Source organism: Trypanosoma brucei, chromosome 10 (genome assembly GCF_000210295.1).
Source record: "Trypanosoma brucei gambiense DAL972 chromosome 10, complete sequence".
In the NCBI taxonomy this organism is placed as follows: domain Eukaryota; phylum Euglenozoa; class Kinetoplastea; order Trypanosomatida; family Trypanosomatidae; genus Trypanosoma; species Trypanosoma brucei.
Genome location: NC_026743.1, coordinates 48,032 through 75,199, shown reverse-complemented (window position 1 = coordinate 75,199; position 27,168 = coordinate 48,032). Strand labels below are relative to the sequence as shown.

The window sequence follows — 27,168 nt, the reverse complement described above, 5'->3', positions numbered from 1 at the left end:
CATAGAATAGAGAAGATGAAGGAAAAGAAACGGCGTTGCTGAATGATGAACCTTCTCAGAGTAAAGGGATCTGTCATTCAAACATCCGTAATTTTTTTTTATTTCTTTCGTTCCCTTCAAGCGCTGCTCTCATGCGTACATGTTTATTTGCATTAATATATATATATATATATATCGTCCCGCATTCATGAATGTTGGACTCCATTCGCTCCTTCATTCAACTCCCTTCTGGTGCTTCTTCCTCCCCTTTGTTGTTTTACCTCATGTATCACTCACTTGAGTGATCTGTTGGAGATTCTTCACTCTTCATCTTCTAAAAACTCTTCTTCCCCGTCATCCTCCAGATAATGCAGCAGAACTGCCGAAAAGACATCTATATTTGCAACAAGAAAATATGTGATAGAGAAAACGCCGGTGAATGCCAAAACTTTCCACCGTCCCCTAACAAAAGTTTCTTCTGCAGCCTTCTGCGTAGCTTCACCCTCCATTCCACAGGTTGGGGCACGCAGGTGGTAGAAGGCACTGTAATCTTCGAAATATAACCCACGGAGTCGCTCCACGTAAGTCAGTAATGTGGGGCATCCTTCCCTTAACCGCTGCTGCATTGCAATAATATCGCCTGATGCCTGGCGGGAAGCAAAATCAGCGTGAAAAAAAGAGGAAGCTGCCGCGTATATTAACGCGTCAGCACTGCATGGTCTCTCAGTACCAAGAATGAACATCCCATTACCAGCCGTGTTAATCGAACAAATTGCTTCAATCGCCCGAAGGCAGCGCTCCACATTCTCGATGGCTTCACCCATATTTTTATACGACCGACAAAAAGACGTTTGTTGCACCACGTGACGGGAATATGAGCCGCGGAACCGTTGCCACATGCTCGCCACTTTTGGTTCTACCGCCTTTTGAATGGCATTACGTAAAATTCCGGCATCACTATGCGTTATATACACAAACGCGGGTATTAACACCACCTCAGCCGTAAGTCGCACACACAACGCCTCCGGTTCAAGTGCCGATGTGATTACTTCCGCGTCCTGATGTGTGGCGGACTCAATTAATTGTAAACATGACGTGAGACCCTCATGTCGCTTCATCGCAGGTTTATTTCTACCATCAACTGGCACTTCGAGTGTAACGGGTAGTCCTCCATCTCTTTTTTTGTAATGTGCCCCAACAATTCGTAACATACACTCGATAGCAAGTGCATATGGATCCGCCGTGGGAAGCCCAAGTGTTACCGGATAGCGATGGAGCATTACGGGTGGCAATTCACCACTTCCATCTGCAGACATGAGAGGCGTGTGATGTAATATTTTTTTTTAAAGATTTTTTATTTTTGATTCTTTCAATGAAAATATGTGTACCTTCCCTCCGTCGTTATTCCTCCCAAACGTACAGATATGTTTGTGATTAATGTTTTCTTTTTATCTTTTAAAAGGAGAAAAAAGGGAAGGAGGGGAAGGAAGCTCCTCGTCACCTATTGTGTATTACTATTTGATACGCAACGTGTTGAAATAAAAAAAAAAAGAGAAAAAGAAGAGCAGGCAGTAATGTATTAAGAAATGACCGAAATAAAAGTGAGAATAAGAACACATATTTAAGAAACAATAAACAGAGGGAAGAATGGAATGAAATAAGTGGGAGTCAATCGTACATTTCTCCCTATTTTATTCACCATCGCCATCGTCATCGTCATCATCATCATTTCCTTTTTCATTTTTAACTTTTATCGTTTGATTATTTTTTTTTTTTAAATAGCTATTACTCGCTCACTTCACCAAATTAAAGAAGATACCGTTTTCGCACCGGGTAGCAAAAGGAAAAGGAAAAAAAAAACAGAATAGAACAAAACAATATGAACGAAATAATAATAATAATAACAACAAGAAAACATCTTTTTTCTCCTTGTAGAGTGTCTGAGCGGAGTGAAGGGGAAACGAAAAAAAAAAAGAAAGCAAAACGACACGTGAATACATTTAATAACATTTTCTTTTTTTTTTTTGCGAACTCATACACAGAAAGAATATGCCTTCTCTCTTTTCTTTTTGGAACTGAATTGATAATTGCTAAACGCAATCTGTTAATTCGTGTACAGATGAAAAATAAATAGGTAAAACAAGAAACAGAATAAAATTGAGTAGATGAATTATAAATATAAAAATGGTACAATGGATATGATGAAGGATAAGAATTCAACAAAACGAGCGCGTAAATATAAATATTTATTTATTTATTCTCCATTACGTGAAATGATAACAGGCGCGAGGAGTTCCTGACGCGTCACAAATAAATTCCTTCACATATTTAAAAAATAAATAAATAAATAAATACATCGAGAGACAAACATAAATATAATGAGAAAAAGCAGCAAAATCCATTGAGACATAAATGTGTTTCATACATTAATATATACGTGAATCACATTTTTTTTTCATATTACTTTGTTGATTTATTCCCTCTTTTTTTTGTCCTTTTTTTTTCGTTTCTTTTCTCTTTCTCTCAAATTTCTGTAGTTATTCACATCTTTCTGTCAAATAGTCACCTGTTTAATTCATTACGTTAATAATTTCGCATCTTTTTCTTTTAAAAAAAAAAAAGAAATGTGAATTTGTTTTATCATTATTGTTTTTTTCTTCTTTTTTAATTGTCATTTAGTGTTTTATTTCTTCATTACCGGCAGATTCCACCACTCAGCCACACGTTTGCGTGCAAAAGAGGACGAATGGGAAATGGAATGCCAAAGAGTTAAACAAAAAGAATTCTACCAAATAAAAAAGAAAAAAGAAACGAATATGAACATGCCGATAGATATAAATATAAATATGCTAAAAAAGAAATATATATATATATATATATATATATTTATTATACATTGCGGTTCGTCACTTGCCGGTCCTTCTCGTAATGAAATTGATGCAGTGACCACATATAAACTCAGACACGCTTTCTTGCGTATATTTTTATTTATTTATAAATCTATAGAAAAACATAGAAGGAATGGGAGGTAGAAAAAAAAACAAAATACAATACATATATTTATATATTTTAACATATTTTCTCCCTCCGTCACTCCTTCTCAGGCACTTTTCCACCACTTTTATAATTTCTCGACTCTTCACTTCTTTTTTTTGTTTTGTTTTGTTTCTTTTTTTTTTTTGTACAACACTCATGTTAGATAACCGTCTTGAATTTATCAATATTTGTTTATATATATATATATATATAATTATTTATTTTATTTCGTCTTTTTTTTTTCGTTCATTTTTAATTATTATTTTTTTTGAATAATTTCTTCACAATTCTGTCACCACACGAACGCAAAAGAAAAAAAAATAGCGGAATTTATGGCATTTTCGGTACATGTACTCGAGAAAAATGAGGAGTAGATGCGATCACACATCAAAGAAAGGAAATAAATATTCATAATATTATTTAAAAATAATAATAATAATAATAGCAGTAGCAGCAACAACAATAACAATAACAACAGTCATTATTTTATTTTATTTTTAAAAAACGTTGCAGATAATCTCTTTTTATTTTTTCTTCATCACTTTTGCGTTAGAATAAAAAATAACACACGCATATGTTAAACTAATAATAACAATAATAATATCAACCATCTCCATTGGATAATCGCCTGTCAATTCAGCAGAGGAGGAGGAGAAAAAAACCCGAAGCAAACACGAGTTAAAATTCGAAACGATTTGATATCAGCACTCTTTTATATAAATAAATATAAATAAATATATTAATATATATATATATGGATGGATGGATATATATATATATTTTTTATAAAATAAAAAGCAGATTAAGTAAATAAGTAAATAAATGAATAAAAGGAAAGAATGAATTAAACAAAAAGAAAGAAAGGGAAATGAGGTACATGACATTTATGAGCCAAATGGTGCGCGACACACACACATACACAGTGATATTATATTTAAAGGGATATTTGTTACACATTGCGTATATATAATAGAAAGAAAAAAACAAAAGGGGGAAATAAATTACCATGAAGATATACAAAAAGTAAAAAAAAACAACAGTAAAAACCAAAAAAGAAAAAGAAAAAGAAGGACAGACATGACATAACAAGGCAGAGTAAAAAGGGGGGGGAAAAAAAACGGATCAAACAGAAAATAAATACAAAGAATAATGAAGAATAATAAGGACAGGAAGTCGCTGCCGGCACACACATAAACATAAACACACAAACACAAAAATAAATAAATAGTTCATAAAAAGGTAGTAAAATATCGAAGACATGAGTGATGTTAGGGAGTAGAAATAAATAAATAAGAAAGAAAGAAAGGGAAAAACATAAATGCATCAGAGATGCAAACATAAGATTGCCGATAACATAAATCAGAAGAAGAAGAAGGAGGAGGAGGAGGGGGAGGGAAAAAAAAAAACAGCACCACCAACAACAATAATAATAATAATGAGAATGATGAAATGTGTTTTTCTTCGGTGTATTTGCTTTTGCAATTTGTACGTGTGTTTAAGAGAGAAATAAAATAATAAAATAATAAAAGAAAGAAAGAGAGGTTTAAAAAAAAAAAAACACGCGTGTCATTCATTAAAACATAGCGACGGAGTTGCGTCAGTTAACGCAACTCTCATTTCCACTTTTTTCTTTTTTTCTTTTTTTTTTTCAATCCCCTTTTCTTTCAATACGAGGAAAATAATAACAAAACAACAACAACGACGACGACACGAATTAAATTAAATTAAATTACCCCAAACAAAGAAAAATAAAATAACTGTAAAAGTGGAAGGTAACAGTAATAAATATAAGGAAGGAAAGATTAAATTTAAAAATAATAATAAAAAATGAAGAAAAAAATAATGCGAATAACATTAATGAAAATAAATCAGAGATACGATGAGGATTACTATGGGTGACGGAAGAATTGTCACGGAATGTCGCACATTCATTCACTCACATGGAAACAAAAGTACATATTTGAGTGAAGAAATGTTAAAAAGAAAAAGAAAAAAAAAGAGGCAGTTACGACTGCGCACGTGTGGTAATGATGATTTCTCGAGGTTGTAATTAAATAAAATACGTAAAAAGGAAAATAAATAATATATATATTTATATATACGGATGCTGTCACACAACGGGAAAAAAAAACAAACACACAAAAAAAAAACCGATAGAAAATATATACAAATGCACGTGGAAAAGGGGGGAAAAAATAGAGAAACTTTACAGGATGCAGTCTGATGGGATCAAAGGGAAACAAAAAAAGAGAAAAGCAGCGACTGTTTCCTTTGCTGCAATAAAACATTTGTTTCATTTTTTTTTCCTTTTTTTTTCTCATTAGTTTCTTAAAGGGCCCCATATGGAGGCAGACGCGCACCTGAGCAAATGTTCCCAGCGCTTGGACCACACTCCTTTCGACGCGTAACCAGATAAAAAATAAAAAAAAAAAAAGACAAATACAATAACGGTAGTAAAAGAGAGAGAGAGAGAGAGAAAATAAATATGATAAAACCAGAAGAAAAGAGAAAGGGAGAAGACATTTCTCCTTCTAAATCACAACCGCTAACTCATGTGGGCAATAAATAAAGTACAAATCAACGGATAAAAATGCATAAAATAAAAAATAAAAAGGGGATAACTCACTTTTCAATCTGATTTCTAACGAAACCCCAAACCGGCATATTTGCACATCTTCATGATCTTTCCTTTTTTTTTTCTGACCAGGCTGGCCAACGGGGGAGAGGGAAGGAATGTGAAGGAGAAGGTTTCCTTTCTTCCTTTTTGTTTCTTATTTTATTTGATTTTATTTTTTGTTTTTCTTTTTACTGCTTTGCGCTCCATTTTTTTTTTCATCCGCATGCACGCCACTTTCACAAAAACAAATGTTACTCTTCCATTTCAGCCACCATCCGGACGCTGTGCAGGATACTTTTTAATGTCACGACGCTGCTATCGAGATCAATAGTTTCACTTCCCTCTGCGGTTTGAGGGTCATCACACGGTACAATACCGCTGTTTCCAAGGCTTACATCTCCACGGAATGGAGTGAGTCCGCTATCCAAACTGTTAGCCATGAAATCACTGAATTGATCTTTAGGAGCTTGAATTGATCCAACAGGTGCTGATAGTTTCGAACTTGCCATAAGATTTCCTCCACTCATAGCAGCAAAGGAGGCAACACCGCGACCGTCTCCTCCGCGCACTTGTGAAACCCCAACTGGCGCTAAGGGAGTGCGAGCCACTTTTGTACTTGCAGGAGAGGCTGAGCCAGAGCAACCGTCTTCAAGGCAATGAAAGCCACTGACACATTCATACACGCCTTTTTGTTTATTGAGTTGCAGATGGTTCATGGAGCGTACATTATTGTGTAGGCTACAAATGCCTTCCTCACGGGATTTGTTGCCACGGCCCTTGCGAGAGCCCCCCGTTTGCGGTGAGTTGCCACCAGTGGAAATAAGAGCGGTTCGTTGGGTGTCATAACTGGCAGTTGGGGGATGAGCAGCCCATGGGACAGCAGATTGAGTAAGTCCAGCGAACCGCCCCGTTATTCCCTGTTGTTGATGTTGAAGTTGATGTTGTTGCTGCTGCTGCTGTTGTTGCTGTTGTTGATGTTGTTGTTGTTTTGGTAAGACCATTGTGGCCTTTTCACAGCGTTGACGAATGATTGGACATAATAGTGGGAACTCCTCTAGTAGGGAAGTAAGAGCCGCCACCAGCACGGCCCGCGGGCACTCTTGGAGACATTTATGTGTAAGTGCGACTTCCTGATCCACTACAGTAGGTTGTGGTGCTGGTTGTTGATAGTGGAAGGAAGGCTGCTGGCAGAGTGTCACAAATGCCGCATTTCCCTGTGAATTGTCAATGGTGAAGAGATTTCCCGCATTGTATGGGCTTCCGGGTCCCACAAGAAGCACAGGACCACCCAAACCGATAGGCGGCGCCGCATTTTCCATCGTGGCGGGTGGTGCCGGAGCTGCGAGACCATCAGGCATTACAAAAGGAGCGTTAAGTGCTGTGGACTCCGGGGCGCCCACTTCCAGTTGCTTCTCATCCAGTTGAGGCATTCCAAGTGGTTTTCGTGCCCTCGTTAGCGAATTGTTGAAATCATTGGTGTTTTTAATACATTTGGACTGCGAGGACCCCCCTACCGTAGAGGTCAAAATTGTCGTTCCATTAACATCAACCATGGTGGTTGTTATAAAGTACCAGCGGCCGACAAATACGAAAAAAAAAAAAAGAAAACAGACAATTCCTGAGTTAGGAAAAGACTGCTATTTTGTAGCACTAATGATTAGTCCGACTGTGTCACGCGTATGAGTACTTCTTCACGAATAAAGAAAAGCAGAGAAAATATCCCGAAATAGCAGCAAGCGAACTCGGCACAAACACACACGCACACGCAGACAGAGCCTCGGTTCCAATTTTGTGTTATCTTTTCCTCTTCTTTGTTTTCTTCCCTTCTTCTATATGCAACAAAATTCCCCAGATACAATCACCTTTTTTTTTTTCAAATTTCAGGCGCTTTCCTCTTTTCTCTTAAGCTCTTCTTCTGTGTCTTTTCTCTTTCGTTGGAATTCACTTTACGCTCTTCCTCACCTGTCTATCGTGCGGACTTCTCTATCTCCCTTGTTTGTCAATTATGTCCACTGTTTCTTATTTACACTTTATTTATTTATTACTTTTTTGCTTTGCTTCTTTACCCTTCACAACACCTGACTGAAGTAAACAAAATAATAAAGGAACAGATAAAGAAAGAGACGTATTTTTGGTGAGCCTTCAAACCAACCTCAATTTTTCGGTTCCTCTCCCCTTTTATACACCTTTTTGTTTCCTTTTTTTCCCCCCGCTTTTTTTCTTGCCTTTTACACGTTTAACAAAATAAACGATGTGTTTATGCTTGTGACTGGCTTTTTGCTTGAATGGACTCCTGGTGCTATAGCTTAGGTAGTTTAATACGTGGTGACAAGCAGAGAAATTAAAAAGAAAAAAAAAGATGGGATTGAAAGAGAGTTGAGTTGAGTGCAATAAAACAGTAAGGCATCAATTGGCACCATATCAATACAACTGATATAAACACACTGTAATGCATTGAAAGGTAAAACACTGTTGAGGGCTGCTCCATATGAAAGACCTTGCAATCCATTTCCCTCACACATTTACATGGATGAACACAACACTTCATATAACTTGGTAACGCATTAGCACAGCATGCATCCGCTCAACATCGATATGTGAGACCTAAACAAAACAAAGGGAGGGAAACAACAGAGAATACGATAAGTGATAAATTATTGAAAAAACGAAACGAGGCCGCGCAGACACATACACACAAAATAAATAAATAAAATAATGACTCAAACCCAAGGTTTCCACCTTCTTCATCTTCTCTACCTTTGTTTCCATCAACAAAAGGAAAAAAATAAAATGAAAAAACTACCTTGCTTATGTTTTATTCTCTCCGCCCCCTTCGCATGAGCCTGCATCCAAAACAACAACGCAACAGGCCGCTCCACTGCCAAAAGAAGATAGAGACAATTAACTGGAGAAACAATAGACAACTTTTGGAATGTGGCGTGCACAAATAAATAAATAAATATATATATATATATATATATATGCGTGTACATGTACATGTGTATCCACAGTAATCAATAAATTATACGCGCCTTCGCATCGATACCTTCCGATGCAGCTGCTTTACCGGTAGTCTCCAGTTTCTGCAAATAATGATCACTAAATTTTTCCCCTAAAGCCAATATAAAAGGCAGAGATCCACCTAACAATGGGGAGGGCAAAATACTTTCGTCACATGCATACACGTTTCGCGTACCTTTCACGAGAAATGTCTCAGGTGCGACTGCCGGGTACGTTGCCCCGCCGTAGACGCCTGCTGACTCAAAATGCTCAGCAATAAGTTCAGAAAAAAGGTTAGAAAAAGGCAATACCTTCGACAGCTCCTTCACTCGCGCCACGGCTTTGCTGAGAACTGCTGCATCATCCGTATGGGAAAAATACTGCGGGTTAATGGTGCCATCAGCGCATATGGACCCGCGACTTTTGGGCTTCAGCAGCTGAGCAATAATCTGCACTCCATGAGTCACATTTTTCGGTTGTGAGCCGTCATTGTTGAGCGTGAACGGCTGAAAAATGAATTTTACATCAGGGGTTTGTCCTCCTGTGCTCGACCAGAAACAAATCATGTCGTCATATGCAGAACGCAGGGAACTAATAGGGGTGCCGTACGTTACATTGGGCCACAAAAATGCCTGCACCAGCGGGTCCATGAAGCAATTGTGACTGAGCGACGATGGGGTACGAAATTGGAGCTTCACCTGCGGTGCGTCCCAAAAGTTTGTGCCAACCGACTGGTCGATGGGAAGTGAACCGCGGGATGCAGCTAAGAGTAATGGTGTACCGATCCCTCCAGCGCAAAGAATAACATCATCTGCTTCAACATGCACCGTTTCACCCTTTTGGGTGTAGGAGACACCAGTTGCAATAGCCGGGTCGTCCTTACCGCTGCTGATACCAAAGACTCTCGCGTTGCATATCACGTCTAGCGGTCGCCTAAGTTCGATGGCGTCCATCAAGTAACTCTGCAGTGTGGTATGCGCCACACCTGTATTTGGGTCTACAAAAGACTCAGTACGCCCGCAACCTGTCCGCACAGCAAACGCCTTCTTGTTGAAATCACTTGTTATTGACGTGTCTTTTGACATTGCTTCGCAAAATACCCTAAAAAGTGGAGATTGGGCGTGCGAGCGACCAACGGTAAACCTCCCCCGACGACCGCGGTGTGGGCCTGCGCCTTCCACATTTTCCAAGCGTTGCACACGAGGTAAAAGATCACCACGGAAGTCCCATGGAGTTGCAGTCCAATCCGCCTCATCACCAATAAGCCATGACCGGCCTCCCATGACTCCGCCACCGCCAAGCACTTTCGGTGTTGGAATCATGACGGGTGCAGGGGCATTTTCCTTTTCATGCGAAAGCTGAGGAGTTGTAACGTTGGTATGGCTCTCGTAACCACGGCCCCCGCATCTATGCGACAGGAGGCTACATGCCAAGTTACGATGCCACCGGGGCTGTCGCCGAATATCTTCACCCTCTTCAATAACGGCAATCCGCCGGTTGTCCATCGCAAGACGGCCGGCGACAAGGCACCCCGCAAGACCCCCACCCACCACAACAGCATCATACCGATGTAATGCTTTGTTGCACCGCATTATTTGATGGCAATGATGTTAGGGTAGTTTGAGGTTAATAACAGGGCAAAAAAAAAAACGAACAGTCCCTTGATGAAGGCGAAGGGTACAACGGTAACTGCGATAGCGTTGAGGGGTCAACTGTTAGTTGTGAGTATGTTTTGTCTGTGCGTCCACCTACGAGTGCAGCGACCACCTTCTGATTTAGTGCCACGTACTTGCCCACAAACATAAGAATGAGGTCAAACATGGAGACGTAAGAAATGAATAAAAACAAGTTATCCGTAATAGCAACAGAGGCAGCATGTCAAATTTGACCCCACATAACAAAAAAGAATAAAACATCCTTGTATGTTTGCAGGTTACATGGTTTCACCTCACGCATAACTTTTCTTCAGGTGGCGGCTCGCTTAAGAGCAACCTCGTTTATAAACAAACGGATGGGTATCGGGAGACAACATATTTGTGTATACATTCACTCATTTTGGTGAATAATTCCTAGGTTCCGGTAGGTAGAAGAAAGTCCAAAAATATTAATGAAAAAGACATGAAGCACACCACAACAGGGGTGGGCGTTTGGGTCTCCGTGATGTGTGGTGGTGTTGGGAAGGAAAAATAGACGAAACAAACCACCCCCCCCTTTTCCCACTACCAACATGCGAGCAACACAACGAACCAAATTTAGTTTTCTTTAAAATGTACAATACCACCAACCCAACAGACAAAATACTGCGAAAAGGGGGATCTTTATCTCCTTGAAACGCGATTGCGAAAAAAAAGAAAGAGAGAATAAAACCCGCAACCGGACTGTTGGTGGTTCACAACTCCTTCTGATATGACTCGTTCTGTATTCCAAGTAATCATTTCCAAGTGCAGTTTTCGCTGATGGAAGCGAAGTGAGGTAAATGAAAAACAAAGGAAAGAAACAATCCTCTCCGTCGTGGGGAGGCAGACGAAAAATAACAGAATACAAGAAAGGGCATCCCCGCATCCCTCTCTGGAAAAAAGAGAAAAGGGAGGAATAAAAAAGACTCAACACTACGACTGAAGTAAACAAAAAGTGAAATATATACATTCAGCAGATCACGAGTAAAGTAAAAGGAGAGCGCTGGTTAATGAAAACAACACTTCCTGTGGCATGCCGATTGAAAAGAAAAGAACAGCACCTTTCTCCTCTTCCTTTATAATCCTCCTCCTAGTTGGCCCTTCTTCCACAAGAAAAAATCAGAAGGGAGGTGAATTAGTAAAGAAAAAACAAAATGACACGAAGATGGTTCTAGAACCCTCAGAGCCCACATAACAGCCTACAAACGAAGAAACAACCACGTGAATCAACTAGGCGCTAGCAAACTGAAAGAAACAAAAAAAATACCAAAAGAGGAAACAGTAACTAAACGAAGTTGACAGTCCAATATATTCTTTCAGCAACAAATCTAAAGCTACACTCCACTCATGGGAATCGCACCCTAAAGAAAAACATGTACCGGTGCCAGCCCTACCGCAGCATTTGACGATTAAATGCATCTTCGCACACAATCAGTTGGGCAATGATTGGGATGTATTTATGGTGGGCTTCCGGAAGTTCATCCCGAACACGCTGCATTGCTTCGTCGTCGTCCGCACTAATATCATTCATCTGCCGGTAAGCTCCCAAGAGTTTGGACTCGCCAAGTTCGCCCTCAAGGAAAAGGCGAAGAGACTCGATACGGTGCATCAATGGATCTGTGGCTTGCACTTTCGGAAGCACGAGTGTCCGTCCATCCAGCACAAAACGTGATATATCAGAGTCCACGAACGCTTCATCATTGAAGTCTTCATCACTCTCACGATCGCCCTTCTTTGTCAGCGCCCTGTCTATAAGAGTCTGGAGTGCGTTATAATCCTCGTCTCTCTTCACCTCCGTCCCACTATCTGGAGAATCTGCGCGACTAACTTCAGGGTAGACTCCAACCCTATTGGCGGGAGTGTTCGGCTCCAGTTGTGGCGACGGCGGGCCCTCATTGTTAGCGGTGCGCTTTGCATAGAGCAAAGGGCAAACATCCTTTGGTTTGTTATCATTGGCTTGCGGCCGTTGCTGTGGTGCAGGCTTTTTCACTATGTGTGGCATTGCCGATTCCTTAGGGGGCGCCGCTTCGGGTTGTTCCACCTGCACAGCGCTTGGACCTGCCTCTAAAGCCAGTGCTCGTCGCCTGTTCTCTTCTGCCTCCCGCCGCATATCCCAATAAGCCTTGCGGCGTGCTTCCATATCGTCTAGTGGTGATATCGGTTGCGGCTGCTGACCATTCCCCAGAGGGTTACCCAACGCATTCCCTCCCCTATTCGGTGGTAATTTCCCATTCCCGTTGGGTTGCCCGCTAACGGCAGGAGGTGGTTGCTCTACTTTCATCTCTTCCATAAAGCGCTGCTTATTCAGGGCTGCCTGGCGGCGCATCTCACGGTACAACTCTGCTGCTGCTGTTGGAGAAGGTGGGACTTTCAATGGAGACCGCCGTCCACCATCACCGTATCGATTACACGGTCTATCGTTAGGAGCGTTTGTTTCTCTGTTGTCACGTGCACAACCCTCCTCTCCTTGGCCTCGCCTAACTTCCTCTGCATGCTCCCTCATGTTGCGCTCCCATTCCTCTTCCCTTTGTTTCTCCAACAGTGCGTGCGCTTTGGCTCGCTGTTCAAGTAGTTTTCGCTGCTCCCGCACACGGGCTTCCAATTCTTGTTTTCTTATCTTCTGCTCCACTTCCGCTTGGCGTTGGTCCAGCTTCAGTTGCCGCAACTTCTCTTCATTTTCACGATTTCGAGCTTCACCTTGCATGCGGAGTTGTAATCGCTCCTTTGCAGCATGCATTGCCTTTGCGTGTTCTTCTTTACGGCGTTCTTCAGCCCGCATGGGGGCCTCCTGGGCCTTTTCCTGCTGTTTAAATCCAGCTGCTGCCCGCTCCTTGTCACCTGCTAGTTGGCATGGCCCTTTATTATTGTGGGCATCTTTGACCACTCGTTGCAGTAATGAGAGTGACTCACGTATGTATGGAGATGAAATAATTTCGCTAACACTTGGACGCCGTTGGGGATCAATCTGAAGCATTGACGATATGAGCTTAGACAAACTAGTCGAATAACTACTATGGATAGGCGGGTAGCTACCCTTTAGAATTTTCTGTACGAGGGCCTTCATATTGTTTCCGTCGAAAGCATGCGTCAGGGTCGTCAGTTCATATAAAATGCAGCCAAGGGCCCATACATCACTCTTATTGTTGTACGGTTTATTAAGGCACAGCTCCGGCGAAAAATAATACGGAGTTCCGCACACTGTCCGCCTCAGTTCGAATGTGTTGCGTAACACGGTACTAATACCAAAGTCACCCAATTTAACAACCCCATCACTCGTCAGAAAAACGTTTTGCGTTTTCAGGTCACGGTGCAAAATGTGCTTTTCATGCAAATGCAGCATAGCCAAACACAGCTGTGAAAAATAGTGTAAAATCACTTTTTCAGAGAAACGCGTGCCTCTGCGATTTCTAATTGCTGAATACAGATCCCCACCGTCTGCATACTCCATTACAATATACAACGCACCACGGTGTTCAAAATGGTCCACATATCGCGTAATATTTGGATGGTGAAGAGTACGAAGAAGGTCAATCTCGCGTTTGGCACTGTCCCGTTCGGCAGGCCGTAAACCGGCTAATCTCACCTCTTTAGCTACAAACTTCACGCGGTCGCTTCGACGTTGCACTAACCATGCGGAGCCAAAGCTACCTTTCCCCAACACACGAAGTTGGGTGTAATTCTCCATTCACTGACACTAAGTGTGAGATGCGAAATGTAAGTGCGTACGTATGTATATTTATTTATATATACACTAGTAAGTGAGTGAATGAGTGAATGAATAAACCAAAAATAATAAACCCTCAATAACCCCACCTTGTGCTACAATCCGTAAATGGACTCACTAAAAGAAATCGGGGGACGAAAATGTGGAGGGGACGTATACGCTACGATGCCCGTGTGGGCAGTAGTTCCTTCCTCTAATTTCCGACTGTAATATTCCACCGTCCTAACGAATACAAAACCCTTCCTCTCCTTTGGTGAGACCCCAACCTCTTCACTCACACCAGTTAACAGGAGGCGTAAATCCGTGACACCAGTGTAGTAAAATACCTACAAGCCTAATGGAGCCCTTGAATAACCAGTACGTATGCCCCTTTCTGTTTCCTTTTTGTGTATGTATGTTTGTGTGTTTGCTTGTTAGGGTGGAGCGAAGAGCGTGGATTAAAAGTCTCGAATGTAACTCTACCCATTATAATATCCCAACAGCACTGGTGTGTACAAACAGAAAATAAAGTGAATATGATAATTCAAATCACACATATGTAGATATATATAAATATATATGTATATACTGATTCGCGTACAATCGCATATGAGAAAGCAACCAAACCTCTTGTCATTACCCACAACCGGCCCACGGTATGCAAGCAACCAACACAAATGAAAGAAAAAAAGAACAAGAAGTATGTCACGCGTTTTGGCGTGCGTAACAGTGAGTAATCTACTCCACATGTAAGGTATAACGCAACTGCTGGAGACATGGGACCAACGCATATACAAGCGCACTCGCAAGAAGCAGTCCCTTCCACGGCATGGCATCCACACAGTGCTATTCTCCACCTAGGTAACTTTTCAGTCGAAAACGCCGACGGTTAATATTAGGGAAAAACGCGAAAAACATCTATTCTAACGGGTAAGGGCATCGGGATTAACAAACATGCGGACCATTCCAGCAATGGCATTGTCGTTACTGATGATATTGCGCCGTATGTTATGGTTTTTCAATATTTGATCACTTATAGCGTCTTCTAGAGCCTGAAGTTGGGCGTGTACCTCCTGAAGACTTTCTGTTGTTTGCCGGCGTGCATCAGCAGCAGCAAGCGCCTGGCTGCGTGCCTCCGATCTCCACATTTCCAACTCCCGCCCCATTGTGTCGATGTCATCGTGAATCGACTCCAAAAGTTTTCCAAGAGGATTAGAAGCTTTCGTCAACAGTTGAAGTTGTTGCCGAAGTTTGCTGAGTTCGCCCTCCGCCATGGTGCCACCGCTCTTACCAGCCCTGTTGCTGTGAATAATAATACCGCCCTCTCGAGGACCTCGTGCACCACCATCCTGCGCCAGACGCGCGGTCTCTTCTTCTTGCTCCCGCTTCGCTCGCAAAGCCTGCTGGCCGAGATATCCCTTTGCCTCACCATCTTGTAAAGTCCCGTCACTGTCTTTCGTTGGTCGTGCGGCCTGTTGCTCAGCGACACGCATCCAATCATTTTCCTCTCCATCTTCTTTAGAACCCTCCCCGGCAGCACCACGCTTCGTCTCACGGATCACTTCAGCAACATTTGCAGAACTACCATCATCAGCAACAACTTCGTGCGAAGCCTTCGAACGTGGTGGCGCTTTCCCCGCAGACGATTTGCGGATAAGCTGACGTGTTGGTAATTGCTGTTGGCCAGTAGCACCTTCTGTAGTACCATCCGCACCCTTACCTTCAGATGGCTCAGCTCCGGCACTACCTTGCGCCTGCTCAGCAGCTTTCTTTTCTTGTCGCTTCCTCTCTTCATGTCTCCTACGGCGTTCCTCATCATCCTCGTCCCTACGTTTCTTCTTTTCACCATCACCATCCTCCTCCTTCCGTTTCTTTTTCTCTCCTTCTTCCTCTTTTCGTTTCTTTTTCTCTCCATCTTCCTCCTTTCGTTTCTTTCTCTCACTTTCGTCTTCCCTATGTTTTTTCTTCTCGTCTCCCTCCTCCTCTTTTCGTTTCTTCTTCTCGCCATCTTCTTCCTTGTGTTTCTTCTTTTCACCATCACCCTCCTCTTCCTTTCGCTTCTTTCTTTCTCCATCATCCTCCCGATGCTTTTTCTTTTCTCCATCTTCGTCTCTATGCTTTTTCTTTTCACCATCACCTTCCTCCTCTTTTCGTTTCTTTTTCTCACCATCTTCTTCCTTATGTTTCTTCTTTTCTTCCCCTTCTCCTTCCTTGCGTTTCTTCTTCTCACTGTCCTCTTCTTTATGCTTCTTCTTTTCTCCATCCTCTTCCCTATGTTTTTTCTTTTCGCCGTCTTCCTCCTTGTGCTTTTTTTTCTCTCCGTCTTCTTCCTTATGCTTTTTCTTTTCACCATCACCTTCCTCTTCCTTTCGTTTCTTCTTTTCTTCTTCGCGTCGCTTGCGCTTCTCGTCGTCGTCCCCGCCTTTGCTGCTTGATGATTTCGTAGCGTCTCCCGCACTTTTTGCTGCCTTTACGGCCGCTGCCTTTTTATCCGACGGAAGTGCAGCGCAAGAAGCAAGTAACTGAAGTAATGCATTTGTTTGATCAGGTTCATGTCCCGCGACAATTTTAGAAGGATTGGCTGACACCTTTGAACCCGTTGCCGACTCAACGGCCGCAATAAGGAGACTAAGGAATTGTATCTTCTTTTCTTTATCGGATACATTTGCACTGTCAAGCATATCTTCGGGATATAAACCCTCAGGGAAGCCAGTTGCTTTAATAAAACTGGTGACAATGTCATGCAAAAAACGGAAAGGAGGTTTCAAAAGGAGTTTCTCAGATAACTTTGGGGAACTAATAACAGCCCCCAGTTTACTTTGTGTTTCCTCAATATACGCCTCGGGCATTTAAGGTGATGGACCTATACAGGGTTCTCTGTTACTAGTTTTTTTTTTTTTGAAACAGCAATATTCCCTCTATACTAATAAAAAGAGATGCAAGAGTTTCAATGAATTATTATTAATTTTTTTCTTTTTCTTTTTTGCTCCCGCCCTCCTCCTTTCCTCTCGTTTTTTTTCTCTTCCCTTTGACCAATGGCGCCCCTATTTGGTCCTAAATGCCTCTGGCGTCCTCTTTTTTTTTTTCTCTGCTGCTTTTCTTTTCTACTTTTATTCACGCCTTCAGAGCTGTGAGTTTTGACTAATGCCTTAACTTGTTCAATTCAGAACAGCAGAATTAAAAGAAACAACAAAGATAAATATGACACGCGCAGTCACCATTTAAAAAGAAAAAAGAAATGGAGGAGTTATCGAAGCAAGGTCAGTTAAAGGTGCAAATTAAGAGGGACCGACACAATTCGGTCGCAGTAACAACAACTATAATAAAGATAACAACGCTGCAGATAGTTGATTATTTCCTCCCAAACCGCCCCTGCATTTCCATATGGGGGAAAATGCATAAAAGGGCCGATACCAACAGTTGCAAGTGGAAAGAGAAGGTTAAGAAAGGCAAGACGGTGGTAAAAATGCGAATGCGAAAGAATGTTTCCCACACAATGATCTAAAAACACCAAACAACAGCAACACACACAAAAAAAATAAACATATATATATATATATATATACGCTCAGGCAGTTCCCTCCACATACGAATGAGCGGCAGCGCACCGCTTTATTCACCAACACAAAATATTAACCGCTGCTGTTCACAACACACTGCCCCTCTCAAAGAGTTGCATCCGTAGCAGTTAAGCAATTTGAAGGAATTCTCGTAAAGTATTCCCGCTTATTTCCACCAAGTGCTCGTAGAACCCGCAACCAACGCTCATCATCCATTTGATGGTGCAGCGTGTCATCCAGAAATATCATTCGAGCATTTTGTAAAACTTTTTCTAACGCCTGTCGGGCGTCTTGTGTGCATTTCATAAGTTCCCTGCAAGACTCGCATGGAAGGGGATGACTATTTGCCGGTTGGTTCTGTTTTAAACCCTGAACCCGCTGCTGTGCAGGCACCGTCGCCTTTGCGTTATTTAAATTCTTTCCATATGGTGCTCCTGCAGGTCTCTTATCTCTGCTTGAAGGTGCCGCTGGTGGAATAATGGCACGCGGGGTAAAGCCTCGGTTGGACATGACTAATTTTCTAAAGAGTTTTTTTTTAAAAAAAAAAATAAAGGAATTGGCATAAACAAAAAAAAAAGCAGAACGAAAAAATACAACGGTAGTCGAGAATATGGACGGGTGAAGTGTCACAAGGGGGAGAGACAAAGCCAAACAATTAGCATTAATAACAATAATACCGTGCGAACACAAACACACGTGGAGGAATCCCTGGATGAGGAAATTTCGTGGAAACCAAGTGTGGAGAAACTGAGTTGTGTAATTATTCGATCCGTGAAAGACAAAACAAAAAAAATATTAGTAAAGACTACGCATCCTAGACTAATCTGTTGATGCGTCGTATGGGCGCAACCTCTTGAAATTACTGTCAATCATTTTTGTGAAACCCGACTGGAATGCCTCGGCCCATGCCGCTTCGTCCTCCGCGTAGTACTCGGCAAGCTTCCGCCACGTACTATTCTTCAAAATGGCATCCACCTCGCTCCTATTGAAAACGCACTGTTGTTTTTTTCCTCTCTTGCCAGTGCTGGCATAAACACATACAAAGTTCTTCGGTAGGCGACGTATTTCTTTATTTTCCTCCGTCCTAGGAACTTCAAGATCGAAGAAACGCTTCTCATTTGACAACAAAAACTTATAATACTCATTACTTAGCTTGTAACGGCTCCCGATATGTGTGGCACCGTCCAAGCCACTCACGTGTTCGTGAAATTCACCAACACTGTGGCATGCTAACAACGCTACGCACTCAGCATCAGTGAGATCACATAACCCCTTAAGTAAACTCTGCACACCTGAGGCCTCTACGGGGAATTTCTCATCATTTCTTCGCCTCCGCGGTGGGGCCTCATCGGTGTCATTTCGTCCCCAACGCCACGCATTTTCAATAGATTCAGAAGGGGCCTTTAAGAACTTTAATGCAGCCACAGCTACCAGCGATGCGGCGTCTTCAGTTGAAATGTGATACATTGTCCCAAGCTGCTGAAATACTCCGGCGATGTCTTCAAGGCCACGGGCAACGGCGCAAGACTCATCAAAGGAGTCAGTTGTAAGTCCTGCTCTGCGCGCAGCAAGAAGAAACGCAACACGAACACCCATTGCTGCCAGGTCAGGACGGAATTCAAATGTTTTGGAAATATTTGAAAGCACATCCGACTTCTTAAAAGGTGGTTTCAGTGCAGTTTCATCAACCTCCGTAAGGTGACCCGCTGCTGAACCCCCCGCTAAACAGCCGACGCACATAAGAATTAACCATTTGTGGTTCATGTGTTCCCATGATTTGTATGGATTCGCACTTTGCAACTGCTGTTGGTCGTTGCGGCCATCGCCAATATCCCCATGTGCCTTAAAACCAGCTCTCGGAACCCCCGGCTTTCCGGCTGCGTAAAACCGGGTGTAAAAGCTGAAGGAAGCAAGAGATGCCCTAAAAGATGCTACCCGCATATGGACGGTTTAATGGTCCGTAACGCCCTAATCTGAATGCACCTTGCGCCTCAACGCGTGTGACCGCACACGCACACACAAAAAAAAACACGTTAATTAATTATATTTACAAATGCTACTGTAAGTCTTTACATTAGGAAACAGTTTCCACCAACCACGAAAACGATAAAAAAGAAAAAAAAGAGGAATATGCAGGGGAGAAAGTGGCAGTAAAGGATGAGGAACAGCGTAGAGAGCGCCCTCCTCCCCTGACACACACACACACACAAAAAAATCGAATCAAGGCATCGAATACGGTAACATTCCCCTCACTGTGGGATTGGAACTGCCTTTGACGCCGAACACCTACGAAGGGCAAATATGAACTTTTAGAACTCAATCAGCATCTTCAGCAACTCTGTCAAAGAACTCGTCACATGTGTCGAGTATTTCATTTAACATTTCGTCACCGCCTTTCTTCGATGAAAGCGAAAGAAGGCCTTCCACCTTCAGGGCAAAGTTACGCATTCCAGTGAGGCAACATTTTCGCACAAGACTGCGAAGGGGACACGCCACCAAGACACCGAGAATTGTTTCCCACACTTTCAGCAAGTCTGATGAGGCTGACGACAAAATATCAAATATGCGACACATAACGGGTGGTACAGTTCTCATTTCACTTTCATGAGCAACATTCTCGCACTCCAACTGAACACGAAGAAGGACAACAGAGAAGTCGAGAACTGTTGTTATAGTTTTCCCCGCCTCTCGCACTGTCGCTGGGGTAAAACGCGGTTTTGAAGCCAACTCCTGCAGTTGGCTTCGGAGGCGATTAGAAGCAACGTGGATGCTGTTCACTGTAGCAAAGAGTGTAGCCTCAACCTCTCGCATACCCGGACACGCGGCTAGCGCCTCAATTAGTTGTACACACGCCCAGAAAAATGTAGCATAATTTGAGTCTGCAGTGAGGCAGTTCAAAAATAGCATCAGCGGTTCCTGAGCAAGCCAGCCAAATATGCCGCTCTCACCATTTCTGAGACATTGGTCTTGATATTTGTTCACCGCAGCAATTACTCCTTTGTAGTTTTCGATCCCTAAACTTCGAATCTCCATTTGCACTTCGACTGCCCTCTTCGCGCTCAGCAAATCAGATACAAAAAGTTCCTCATGTCTTCCTGCTTGGCGTGCCGGCATCCCTGCCGTAACAAGTGGCTCCTGAACCACTATGAGCAAACGTTTCGCAAGCGCATCGGCTACAGCAGTACCATCAGGTTCAATCACCAACGAAAGCAACGTTGACACAAATTTTTGACCTTCAGCAACGTTCACTTCCAACAATTTCTTTGCGATGCTGCATGCCGTATTGGCATCTATAAGACTAATATTCCCACCATTAGCAATGAAATACTGCAATCCACCAACGACGCTTCCAATACACCCGGAAGCAATATTGTTATGCAAAAGCAAATTCAATTGCAACGCCTCCAGTTTTGTAACATCTTGCTTGGCGGGCTTCTGAAGATCTCGTATATTTTCAGACAGAAGTGATGGAAAGAGCCACTGACTCGAACGAACAAGTGCATCTTCAAAAGCTACAATTACTTGCGACTGCGACAAAGCCGCCACACCTAATTCACGCTTGCACTTCTCCTCCGCTTCAAAACTCTCAACTTTCGCCCTGTAGTCAAATTTCGGAAGCATTTTGACGTCCAGGAGACCCGCTAACCTCATTGCCATCGTAATCTCCTTTCTCGCAAAGCGCTTTGTAGCGCAATCGACAATCACTTCATATGCCTCACGTAACCGACGGGAATACAGGAGACCCACACCATATTTTTCACGTTCCATTAGTTCTGTCGCCTCATTTGCCGCGGTTTTATCCTCTTGTCTACGACCAGATGGTTTGGAAAGGCGCTCAGTGACTGGCACGGCTAACGTTGCCATGGCCTCCTGCGCAAGACCTGTGAGAGTCAATTCACCACCACATGTAACACCAATAACATGTTGCTCCACAGACCATGGAGTTGTAATAAGATCAAAAACGGGGCACTTGTATTGCGCACGACCCACGCGATAGGTTGGAAGAGAGCGAAGATTCCACAAAACCACCGATCCGTCAACCCCACCCGTGGCAATAATGTCTGAATGAAGCTTCAAATACTTTAGAGACATGATATCGCCGTGCAACGAGGGGATGGTTCGGACGGCAGTGCTCGGATACCGGCAATCAAATACAGAAATGATACCGTCAGAAGATGCCGTAGCAAGAGCAAATGGAAGCAATGTGTTAAAGTCGGCACACCGAGCCATACATCCTCGACGGGCCGGAAGGGATAATTTGGAGGTGGATCCCTCTTTGGTGCGAATGTCTGTGAATACAAGACTACCACTGTAGCTTCCAGTGAGTACAACAGAGTCACTGTTTGGAACCCATTGTGCAAACAAAAGAGGCTCCTGCTCATTTGGACTATTTTTACTGCTGTCTACACTGGGAACCCACGTATGTACAGGTTGTGTAGCTCCCTTTACATCCCACACCATTGCGCGACTATCACATACCGCCACCACACTTGAGGAACAGACGGCTGCGTTACTGCGCACACACCGAACAAGAGTTGACACGGCATGTTTGCTTGGTGGCACAACTATGTCTCCAACAGGAGTTTGCTCTTCACTACATACGAGGCAAGTGCGACGCTGCAATTCTCCATCAGAATCCTCAACAGTTTGTGGACTAACATCTGCTACAACAATGCGACCACGACTAGTTCCAACCAAAAGGGATCCCTCACACCATTCCACGCTGCTCAAAGGTTCGGTTGATGGCAAATTCAACCACTGCATCTTTGACATACCACTAAGTTTTGCCTCCGCACTTTCCATTGTTAAGAGCCCAACGCAAGCGCCTGAAGTGGATAATGGATTTAAACCAATAGCCAATACATTTTCCCTGTGGTGTGCTGCCAACTGAGCTGTGCTGAAAACTTTGGCCGTGGTAGCAGGTGGGAGAATATCACTGTGTGCAATTATACTCGGGTGATTGCGCAAGAGGCCTCTCAGTTGTACCTCCTTGCGCCAAGCTGATGTGGATACATAAAGTGGCACTTGAATAATACTTTCGTTCATAGAGAAACAAGAATTCTCCTACAGGCACTAAAAAGGAAACCAAGCCCAAGTGCAATACAATAATGAAAAAAAAAACAAAAAGAAAAAAAAGTGCAAAGGTAACACGAAACACAAAAACAAAAAAAGGATAAAGTAGGGCGACAACATAGCAAAAAAGGTCGGGTTAAAGAGGGACTACGAGAAGATGCATGGTATATGCAAAAACCTTTAATACACTGGCATTTCACTTCTGAAAATTGTTCGAAACAAATATATGTCACCAATTCCCCAGAAAAATAAAAAAAGGAAGGTTGAAGAAAAACAAACAACATTTAAAAAATAAAAAAAAAAAGACCGCTCGCCACAACCGAACGAAAGTTGTGGCTGAGTTTTTCAAACAAAAAAATTGAAGAGGCAACTGGCCTTTAAAAACTTGTAATTCATTATTATCATCCCTCCCACTGTTTTTCTCTTCCTCCCCCCCCCTCCTTTTATAACAAAATATATGCCTGTGTTTGTGTGTTTGTGCATCTACAAACTGAGATGCCCAACTCATACTTTAGCCACGTGATAGCCAAACATCACCTCACTCCACTACCTCCCGTCATATTCCTTTTTCTCCCTTGTTTTTAACATATTATTTTTTTTTTTTGAGGGGGAGGGAGGAATTTGAAAGTAAAACGAATAAAACGAAAAATATATAAATATATCATGAACAAAAGAAATCAAATAGATAAAAAATATATATCTACTTATTTATTTAAAATAAAATTACAACCCCACCCACCCACCCATACCAAAAACAATGGAAAGAAGATATAGGTATAACCTCAGCAATAAATCTCCTCACCATATTACAAAACTACCCACCTTCCACTTCACACGAATCATAATAATATTAATAATTATAAAATAAGCACACGTGTGCACACCCAATTACGTCTTCAAATCACCCGCTCAACAACAGGAAAAAAAACGTTTTTGTGTTTGCTCCTTCGCTTCCATACCAGTCCAATATTCGATGAAGGTCACATGTTCCTTTTCTCTAAACATCCATTTTCGTCTTTCCAAAGGTAAACCGTAAAGCAGTGAAGTGAAGGGAGTTCAGATGATATAAAGTGGGCGAATTGTGGAAGAAACGCAACAGAAAGAGAGAGAGAAAAGAGAAAAGAGAAAAGGAGAACAACAGACAGTGGAGAAAAAAAAAGACAAAAAAACAAAAAAGATTGACACACTCAATACTACATTCGCACAGAGTGACTGCACCGCCACCTCGCGGGCCTTCGGTTTCGCTGGATCTCCTCTACAAGTTCCAACATCGACTGCTGCGCCACCTGCCGGAAATGTGTGATAAACAAAAGAAGAGAAGCAGCCGCCAGCGGTAGAAGAGAAAATCCACGAAAATCCGTCCAAAACAACGAAAGGGGGAAAATTGATGCGAGGAGAAGAGAAACTCCGGTCAATAGATCTCGCATTTGGCGCTTCATGTAGAAATCGAGTAGCAATAACGTAGAAAGAATGGGAAGACTAGCAAGCAGAGGAAATACAGCAACAAGCAAATATGTACGACCGCCATATTGAATGTATTGCAGAAGAGAATATAAAGCCACAGCGCAGCAAAATGGGAACGCATGAGGGATATTCAAAATGAGCGACATGACCACTTTCATAGGTCTGAGAACTACATGCGGTGATCTTAACAATTCACCCCATTTGCTAGGAGAGAAGCAAGACAAAACGACGTACAATTGCCAACTGAGGAGGAAAAGGAGCGGCGTGGCCCCACACCACATCCAACTGAACTTTTCCTCACGGGTTAAATTGATGTGCACCAACAAGGTTGGAAGAACTAAAGTGAAGAGGCCTATCAGCAGTATAGCAGTTGAAGTAAGTATCAACGGCTTATTCTTTCGCAGACGCGGAAAGAGTGGGGCGGGTTCAAAGTGCGCTTCCATCACAATGTTTGCAATGATGATGGTAAAAATACCCCAGTACGTTGCCCACAAGAAAGAGAGTGCGGCATAAGTTGTGAATACTCCCCCCAATTTGATTCCCTCAAGGACGCAAACTGTGATGAATAGAAACATTGAGAAGAGCAAAAGTGTGCCTGACAGCATCATTCCCAGCACAAGCACACGTATTTGTCTAACATAAGTATGATAACTTCGTCTCTCGTCGAAAAGCCTCACATCTTCTATGGCCCGACGCAAAGACTGGTTGGTCATTAGAGTTGGCAGTTCCATTGCATCGCGAGAATTTGAAACAGTGCCAAAATCATCAGCATCATCAATAATGGGATCCGAAACACTTCGCATTCGCAGGTTTGTTTTGTCTTCGGGAACGGCTTGCGCCCGCAGCACAAGCGGATATGCCACAAACACCTTTTTAGCCATAAATGCCCACATGACGGGATGTTGACACGCACAATACCACGACCGACACACGCTGGAAAGTATACCCACCCACGCAAAACAAAATCCATCACTTCTAATAACTTCCATGAAAATTTCTTGAAGAATTACAGTGGGGAGCCGCTGCACCCAAAACTCCATCCGTGAGCGGTCAGTCGTTCTTACATTTTTATCCACACAATTTCTGGTGTGGAAATAAAAGTTCGCCAAAGAGGTGAGTGAAGAACTTGTGTTCATGTCACAAGGGAACCCCACAGAAGTCATGCGGCCGACACCACCTCGTGGCCGCGTCCAAATCAACAATGGCCAGAAGGTTTTGGAAGAAGAAAGAAAAAAAGAAAGAAAGCAACAACAATAACAATAACAGCAAAGAATTGCCGTACACGTGGAAAAGTGGACGAAAATCTTCCACTAACCTACAAAGTGAGGACAAGAAAAAAAAACAGGAAAGAAAAGGGATAATATCCAAGAGGATTACAATATTTTTTTTTTAAAAAGAATACCAAACATTGTTTACTCAAGAAAGTGGTGGTAAGCACCAATCAGAAACTTTGATTGATCAATGCACAGCATTCCCTCACCACGGCACCACTGAGATGGTTCAACGTGAGGAGTTTCATGCAAGCATAATATAAGTCAAATATGTACACCTTCATTCCCCACACATGTGACTTGATCATTAAAACATATTTATCTCTACATATCTATATGTGTGAACGTATATGTGCATATATATTTATATATAAATATATTCGTACGTTTATGTTTGAAGGCGAAACCGCCAATGAAGCGCTGAAGGACTCCAACACCAAGTGTCAAAGACGCACAAACGGATCACGCGACAATGCGTCTAAAACAAATCATAGTTGTAAACCGCAGCATCCACCACTGGCTTCCAACAAGTTTTTTTTAAAAAAAAAATCCACCACCTTCTTACTCCTCTTTTTCGATCAGGGCGTATCGTCTGAAGAATGATATTGTTCGACGTGGCATTAGCGTTAGAAAACAATTTAAAAAAAACGGTAGAAAAGGAGGAACCACAGAGAATCTTATAATATCTTCTTTGCATTGTGTTCTATAATAATACACACAATTGCTCCATGAAAAAAAAAACTTATAACCATACACGCCATTGTAGGTGTATGTCATATGTTGGTAACGCAGTAATTATGTAGAGCCCGCTGTCGTTCACTCATGATCGGATATTGGCATTGAAAATTGCTGCCTTAACATAATTAACTGCTCTCATATGATAAACTCTTCCCAGACAACACACATACACACACATGTTCTCACTGCCCCCACTTCGGCAAGAATTGTTGATCCTCTTCTTTTTTTAAAAAAGAATATTTCGCTCCCTCCATCCCTCTCTCTTTCTCTCTTTAAAGGGGGAAAAGTGAAAAAGAAAAGAAAAGGAATGTATTGAAATGGGGGAAAGGAACCAACTGATATGACTACACTTAACTAAATATCTTCACACACTGGGCAAAATCCAACATCAGCGTTACTTAACTCTCGCACAGCAGAAGATGTGTTGCTATTGCGCAGTGATTTACGGGCGTCAACAACATCCCAATGATTTCCACAACTGGGACACTCAAACCCGCGTGTCGCTGAAGTTGTAACGGGTGGCATTGTTTTGGGTCGTAACTCCGGTAAGAAACATGTTGCGGGCGCTTCACTAATATCCAGAGCGGCATTTCCATCCGTTGACGGGGTGGCAATTGTTTCTTCACAAAATAAAGTAAAAGTAGCACTGAGTTTACGCCTTTGCTCAGCCCTTTTCTGAACAATTTCCTGCCAGTTATGAGGCAAATGAAGGGATGACGAGAGTACATCGTGAACATCTTGTGACTCAGCTCCCTCAATAGTTGAAGCGATTAGCTCCGCCACTGTGTTTAACGCCTCCTTTCGTTCCTGATCAAATTCAAAAGACTCCAACATCTCAATGAAGCGGATGAGCAAAAGAGGGGGAAAAGAGGGGAACCAGCGGGATTTTTATGTTTTACTTCCTTGTTTCACTACCTTAACCTACTTCACACTCCCACACTCCCCTTTTTAGTGGTATTGTCAACGGAACTAATATATATATATATATATATATAAGTGAGAAGGAAAGAAGCCACAAGTATGCTCACAAGTACAAAATATACCACACTGC

At 42.3% G+C, this 27,168-nt stretch overlaps 15 protein-coding genes across 15 annotated transcripts; 1 reads left to right on the top strand and 14 right to left on the bottom strand.

Annotated features, from left to right (window-relative positions):
* Positions 1–299: 299 nt before the first annotated feature.
* Positions 300–1,295, bottom strand: TbgDal_X470 (hypothetical protein, conserved; the record flags this gene model as incomplete). Its single annotated transcript, XM_011778930.1, has 1 exon — positions 300–1,295. One exon carries the CDS (start codon positions 1,293–1,295, stop codon positions 300–302), a length of 996 nt encoding a protein of 331 aa, XP_011777232.1.
* Positions 1,296–3,964: 2,669 nt separating this feature from the next.
* TbgDal_X460 (hypothetical protein, unlikely) lies at positions 3,965–4,354 on the bottom strand (the record flags this gene model as incomplete). Its single annotated transcript, XM_011778929.1, has 1 exon — positions 3,965–4,354. One exon carries the CDS (start codon positions 4,352–4,354, stop codon positions 3,965–3,967), a length of 390 nt encoding a protein of 129 aa, XP_011777231.1.
* A 589-nt stretch (positions 4,355–4,943) lies between these two features.
* TbgDal_X450 (hypothetical protein, unlikely) lies at positions 4,944–5,357 on the bottom strand (the record flags this gene model as incomplete). The annotated part of the gene is made up of 1 exon (XM_011778928.1): positions 4,944–5,357. One exon carries the CDS (start codon positions 5,355–5,357, stop codon positions 4,944–4,946), a length of 414 nt encoding a protein of 137 aa, XP_011777230.1.
* Positions 5,358–5,883: 526 nt separating this feature from the next.
* On the bottom strand, positions 5,884–7,185 carry TbgDal_X440 (hypothetical protein, conserved; the record flags this gene model as incomplete). Its single annotated transcript, XM_011778927.1, has 1 exon — positions 5,884–7,185. The coding sequence occupies one exon, from the start codon at positions 7,183–7,185 to the stop codon at positions 5,884–5,886; it is 1,302 nt and encodes a 433-aa protein (XP_011777229.1).
* Positions 7,186–8,646: 1,461 nt separating this feature from the next.
* TbgDal_X430 (choline dehydrogenase, putative) lies at positions 8,647–10,224 on the bottom strand (the record flags this gene model as incomplete). The annotated part of the gene is made up of 1 exon (XM_011778926.1): positions 8,647–10,224. The coding sequence occupies one exon, from the start codon at positions 10,222–10,224 to the stop codon at positions 8,647–8,649; it is 1,578 nt and encodes a 525-aa protein (XP_011777228.1).
* A 670-nt stretch (positions 10,225–10,894) lies between these two features.
* On the bottom strand, positions 10,895–11,278 carry TbgDal_X420 (hypothetical protein, unlikely; the record flags this gene model as incomplete). The annotated part of the gene is made up of 1 exon (XM_011778925.1): positions 10,895–11,278. One exon carries the CDS (start codon positions 11,276–11,278, stop codon positions 10,895–10,897), a length of 384 nt encoding a protein of 127 aa, XP_011777227.1.
* A 420-nt stretch (positions 11,279–11,698) lies between these two features.
* Positions 11,699–13,993, bottom strand: TbgDal_X410 (protein kinase, putative; the record flags this gene model as incomplete). Its single annotated transcript, XM_011778924.1, has 1 exon — positions 11,699–13,993. The coding sequence occupies one exon, from the start codon at positions 13,991–13,993 to the stop codon at positions 11,699–11,701; it is 2,295 nt and encodes a 764-aa protein (XP_011777226.1).
* A 497-nt stretch (positions 13,994–14,490) lies between these two features.
* TbgDal_X400 (hypothetical protein, unlikely) lies at positions 14,491–14,847 on the bottom strand (the record flags this gene model as incomplete). The annotated part of the gene is made up of 1 exon (XM_011778923.1): positions 14,491–14,847. One exon carries the CDS (start codon positions 14,845–14,847, stop codon positions 14,491–14,493), a length of 357 nt encoding a protein of 118 aa, XP_011777225.1.
* Positions 14,848–14,934: 87 nt separating this feature from the next.
* Positions 14,935–16,860, bottom strand: TbgDal_X390 (hypothetical protein, conserved; the record flags this gene model as incomplete). Its single annotated transcript, XM_011778922.1, has 1 exon — positions 14,935–16,860. One exon carries the CDS (start codon positions 16,858–16,860, stop codon positions 14,935–14,937), a length of 1,926 nt encoding a protein of 641 aa, XP_011777224.1.
* An 816-nt stretch (positions 16,861–17,676) lies between these two features.
* TbgDal_X380 (hypothetical protein, conserved) lies at positions 17,677–18,081 on the bottom strand (the record flags this gene model as incomplete). Its single annotated transcript, XM_011778921.1, has 1 exon — positions 17,677–18,081. One exon carries the CDS (start codon positions 18,079–18,081, stop codon positions 17,677–17,679), a length of 405 nt encoding a protein of 134 aa, XP_011777223.1.
* A 309-nt stretch (positions 18,082–18,390) lies between these two features.
* Positions 18,391–19,512, bottom strand: TbgDal_X370 (hypothetical protein, conserved; the record flags this gene model as incomplete). Its single annotated transcript, XM_011778920.1, has 1 exon — positions 18,391–19,512. One exon carries the CDS (start codon positions 19,510–19,512, stop codon positions 18,391–18,393), a length of 1,122 nt encoding a protein of 373 aa, XP_011777222.1.
* Positions 19,513–19,887: 375 nt separating this feature from the next.
* On the bottom strand, positions 19,888–22,617 carry TbgDal_X360 (hypothetical protein, conserved; the record flags this gene model as incomplete). Its single annotated transcript, XM_011778919.1, has 1 exon — positions 19,888–22,617. One exon carries the CDS (start codon positions 22,615–22,617, stop codon positions 19,888–19,890), a length of 2,730 nt encoding a protein of 909 aa, XP_011777221.1.
* Positions 22,618–23,837: 1,220 nt separating this feature from the next.
* On the bottom strand, positions 23,838–25,271 carry TbgDal_X350 (hypothetical protein, conserved; the record flags this gene model as incomplete). The annotated part of the gene is made up of 1 exon (XM_011778918.1): positions 23,838–25,271. One exon carries the CDS (start codon positions 25,269–25,271, stop codon positions 23,838–23,840), a length of 1,434 nt encoding a protein of 477 aa, XP_011777220.1.
* A 378-nt stretch (positions 25,272–25,649) lies between these two features.
* Positions 25,650–25,982, top strand: TbgDal_X340 (hypothetical protein, unlikely; the record flags this gene model as incomplete). Its single annotated transcript, XM_011778917.1, has 1 exon — positions 25,650–25,982. One exon carries the CDS (start codon positions 25,650–25,652, stop codon positions 25,980–25,982), a length of 333 nt encoding a protein of 110 aa, XP_011777219.1.
* A 489-nt stretch (positions 25,983–26,471) lies between these two features.
* TbgDal_X330 (hypothetical protein, conserved) lies at positions 26,472–26,951 on the bottom strand (the record flags this gene model as incomplete). The annotated part of the gene is made up of 1 exon (XM_011778916.1): positions 26,472–26,951. One exon carries the CDS (start codon positions 26,949–26,951, stop codon positions 26,472–26,474), a length of 480 nt encoding a protein of 159 aa, XP_011777218.1.
* Between the last annotated feature and the right edge of the window lie 217 nt (positions 26,952–27,168).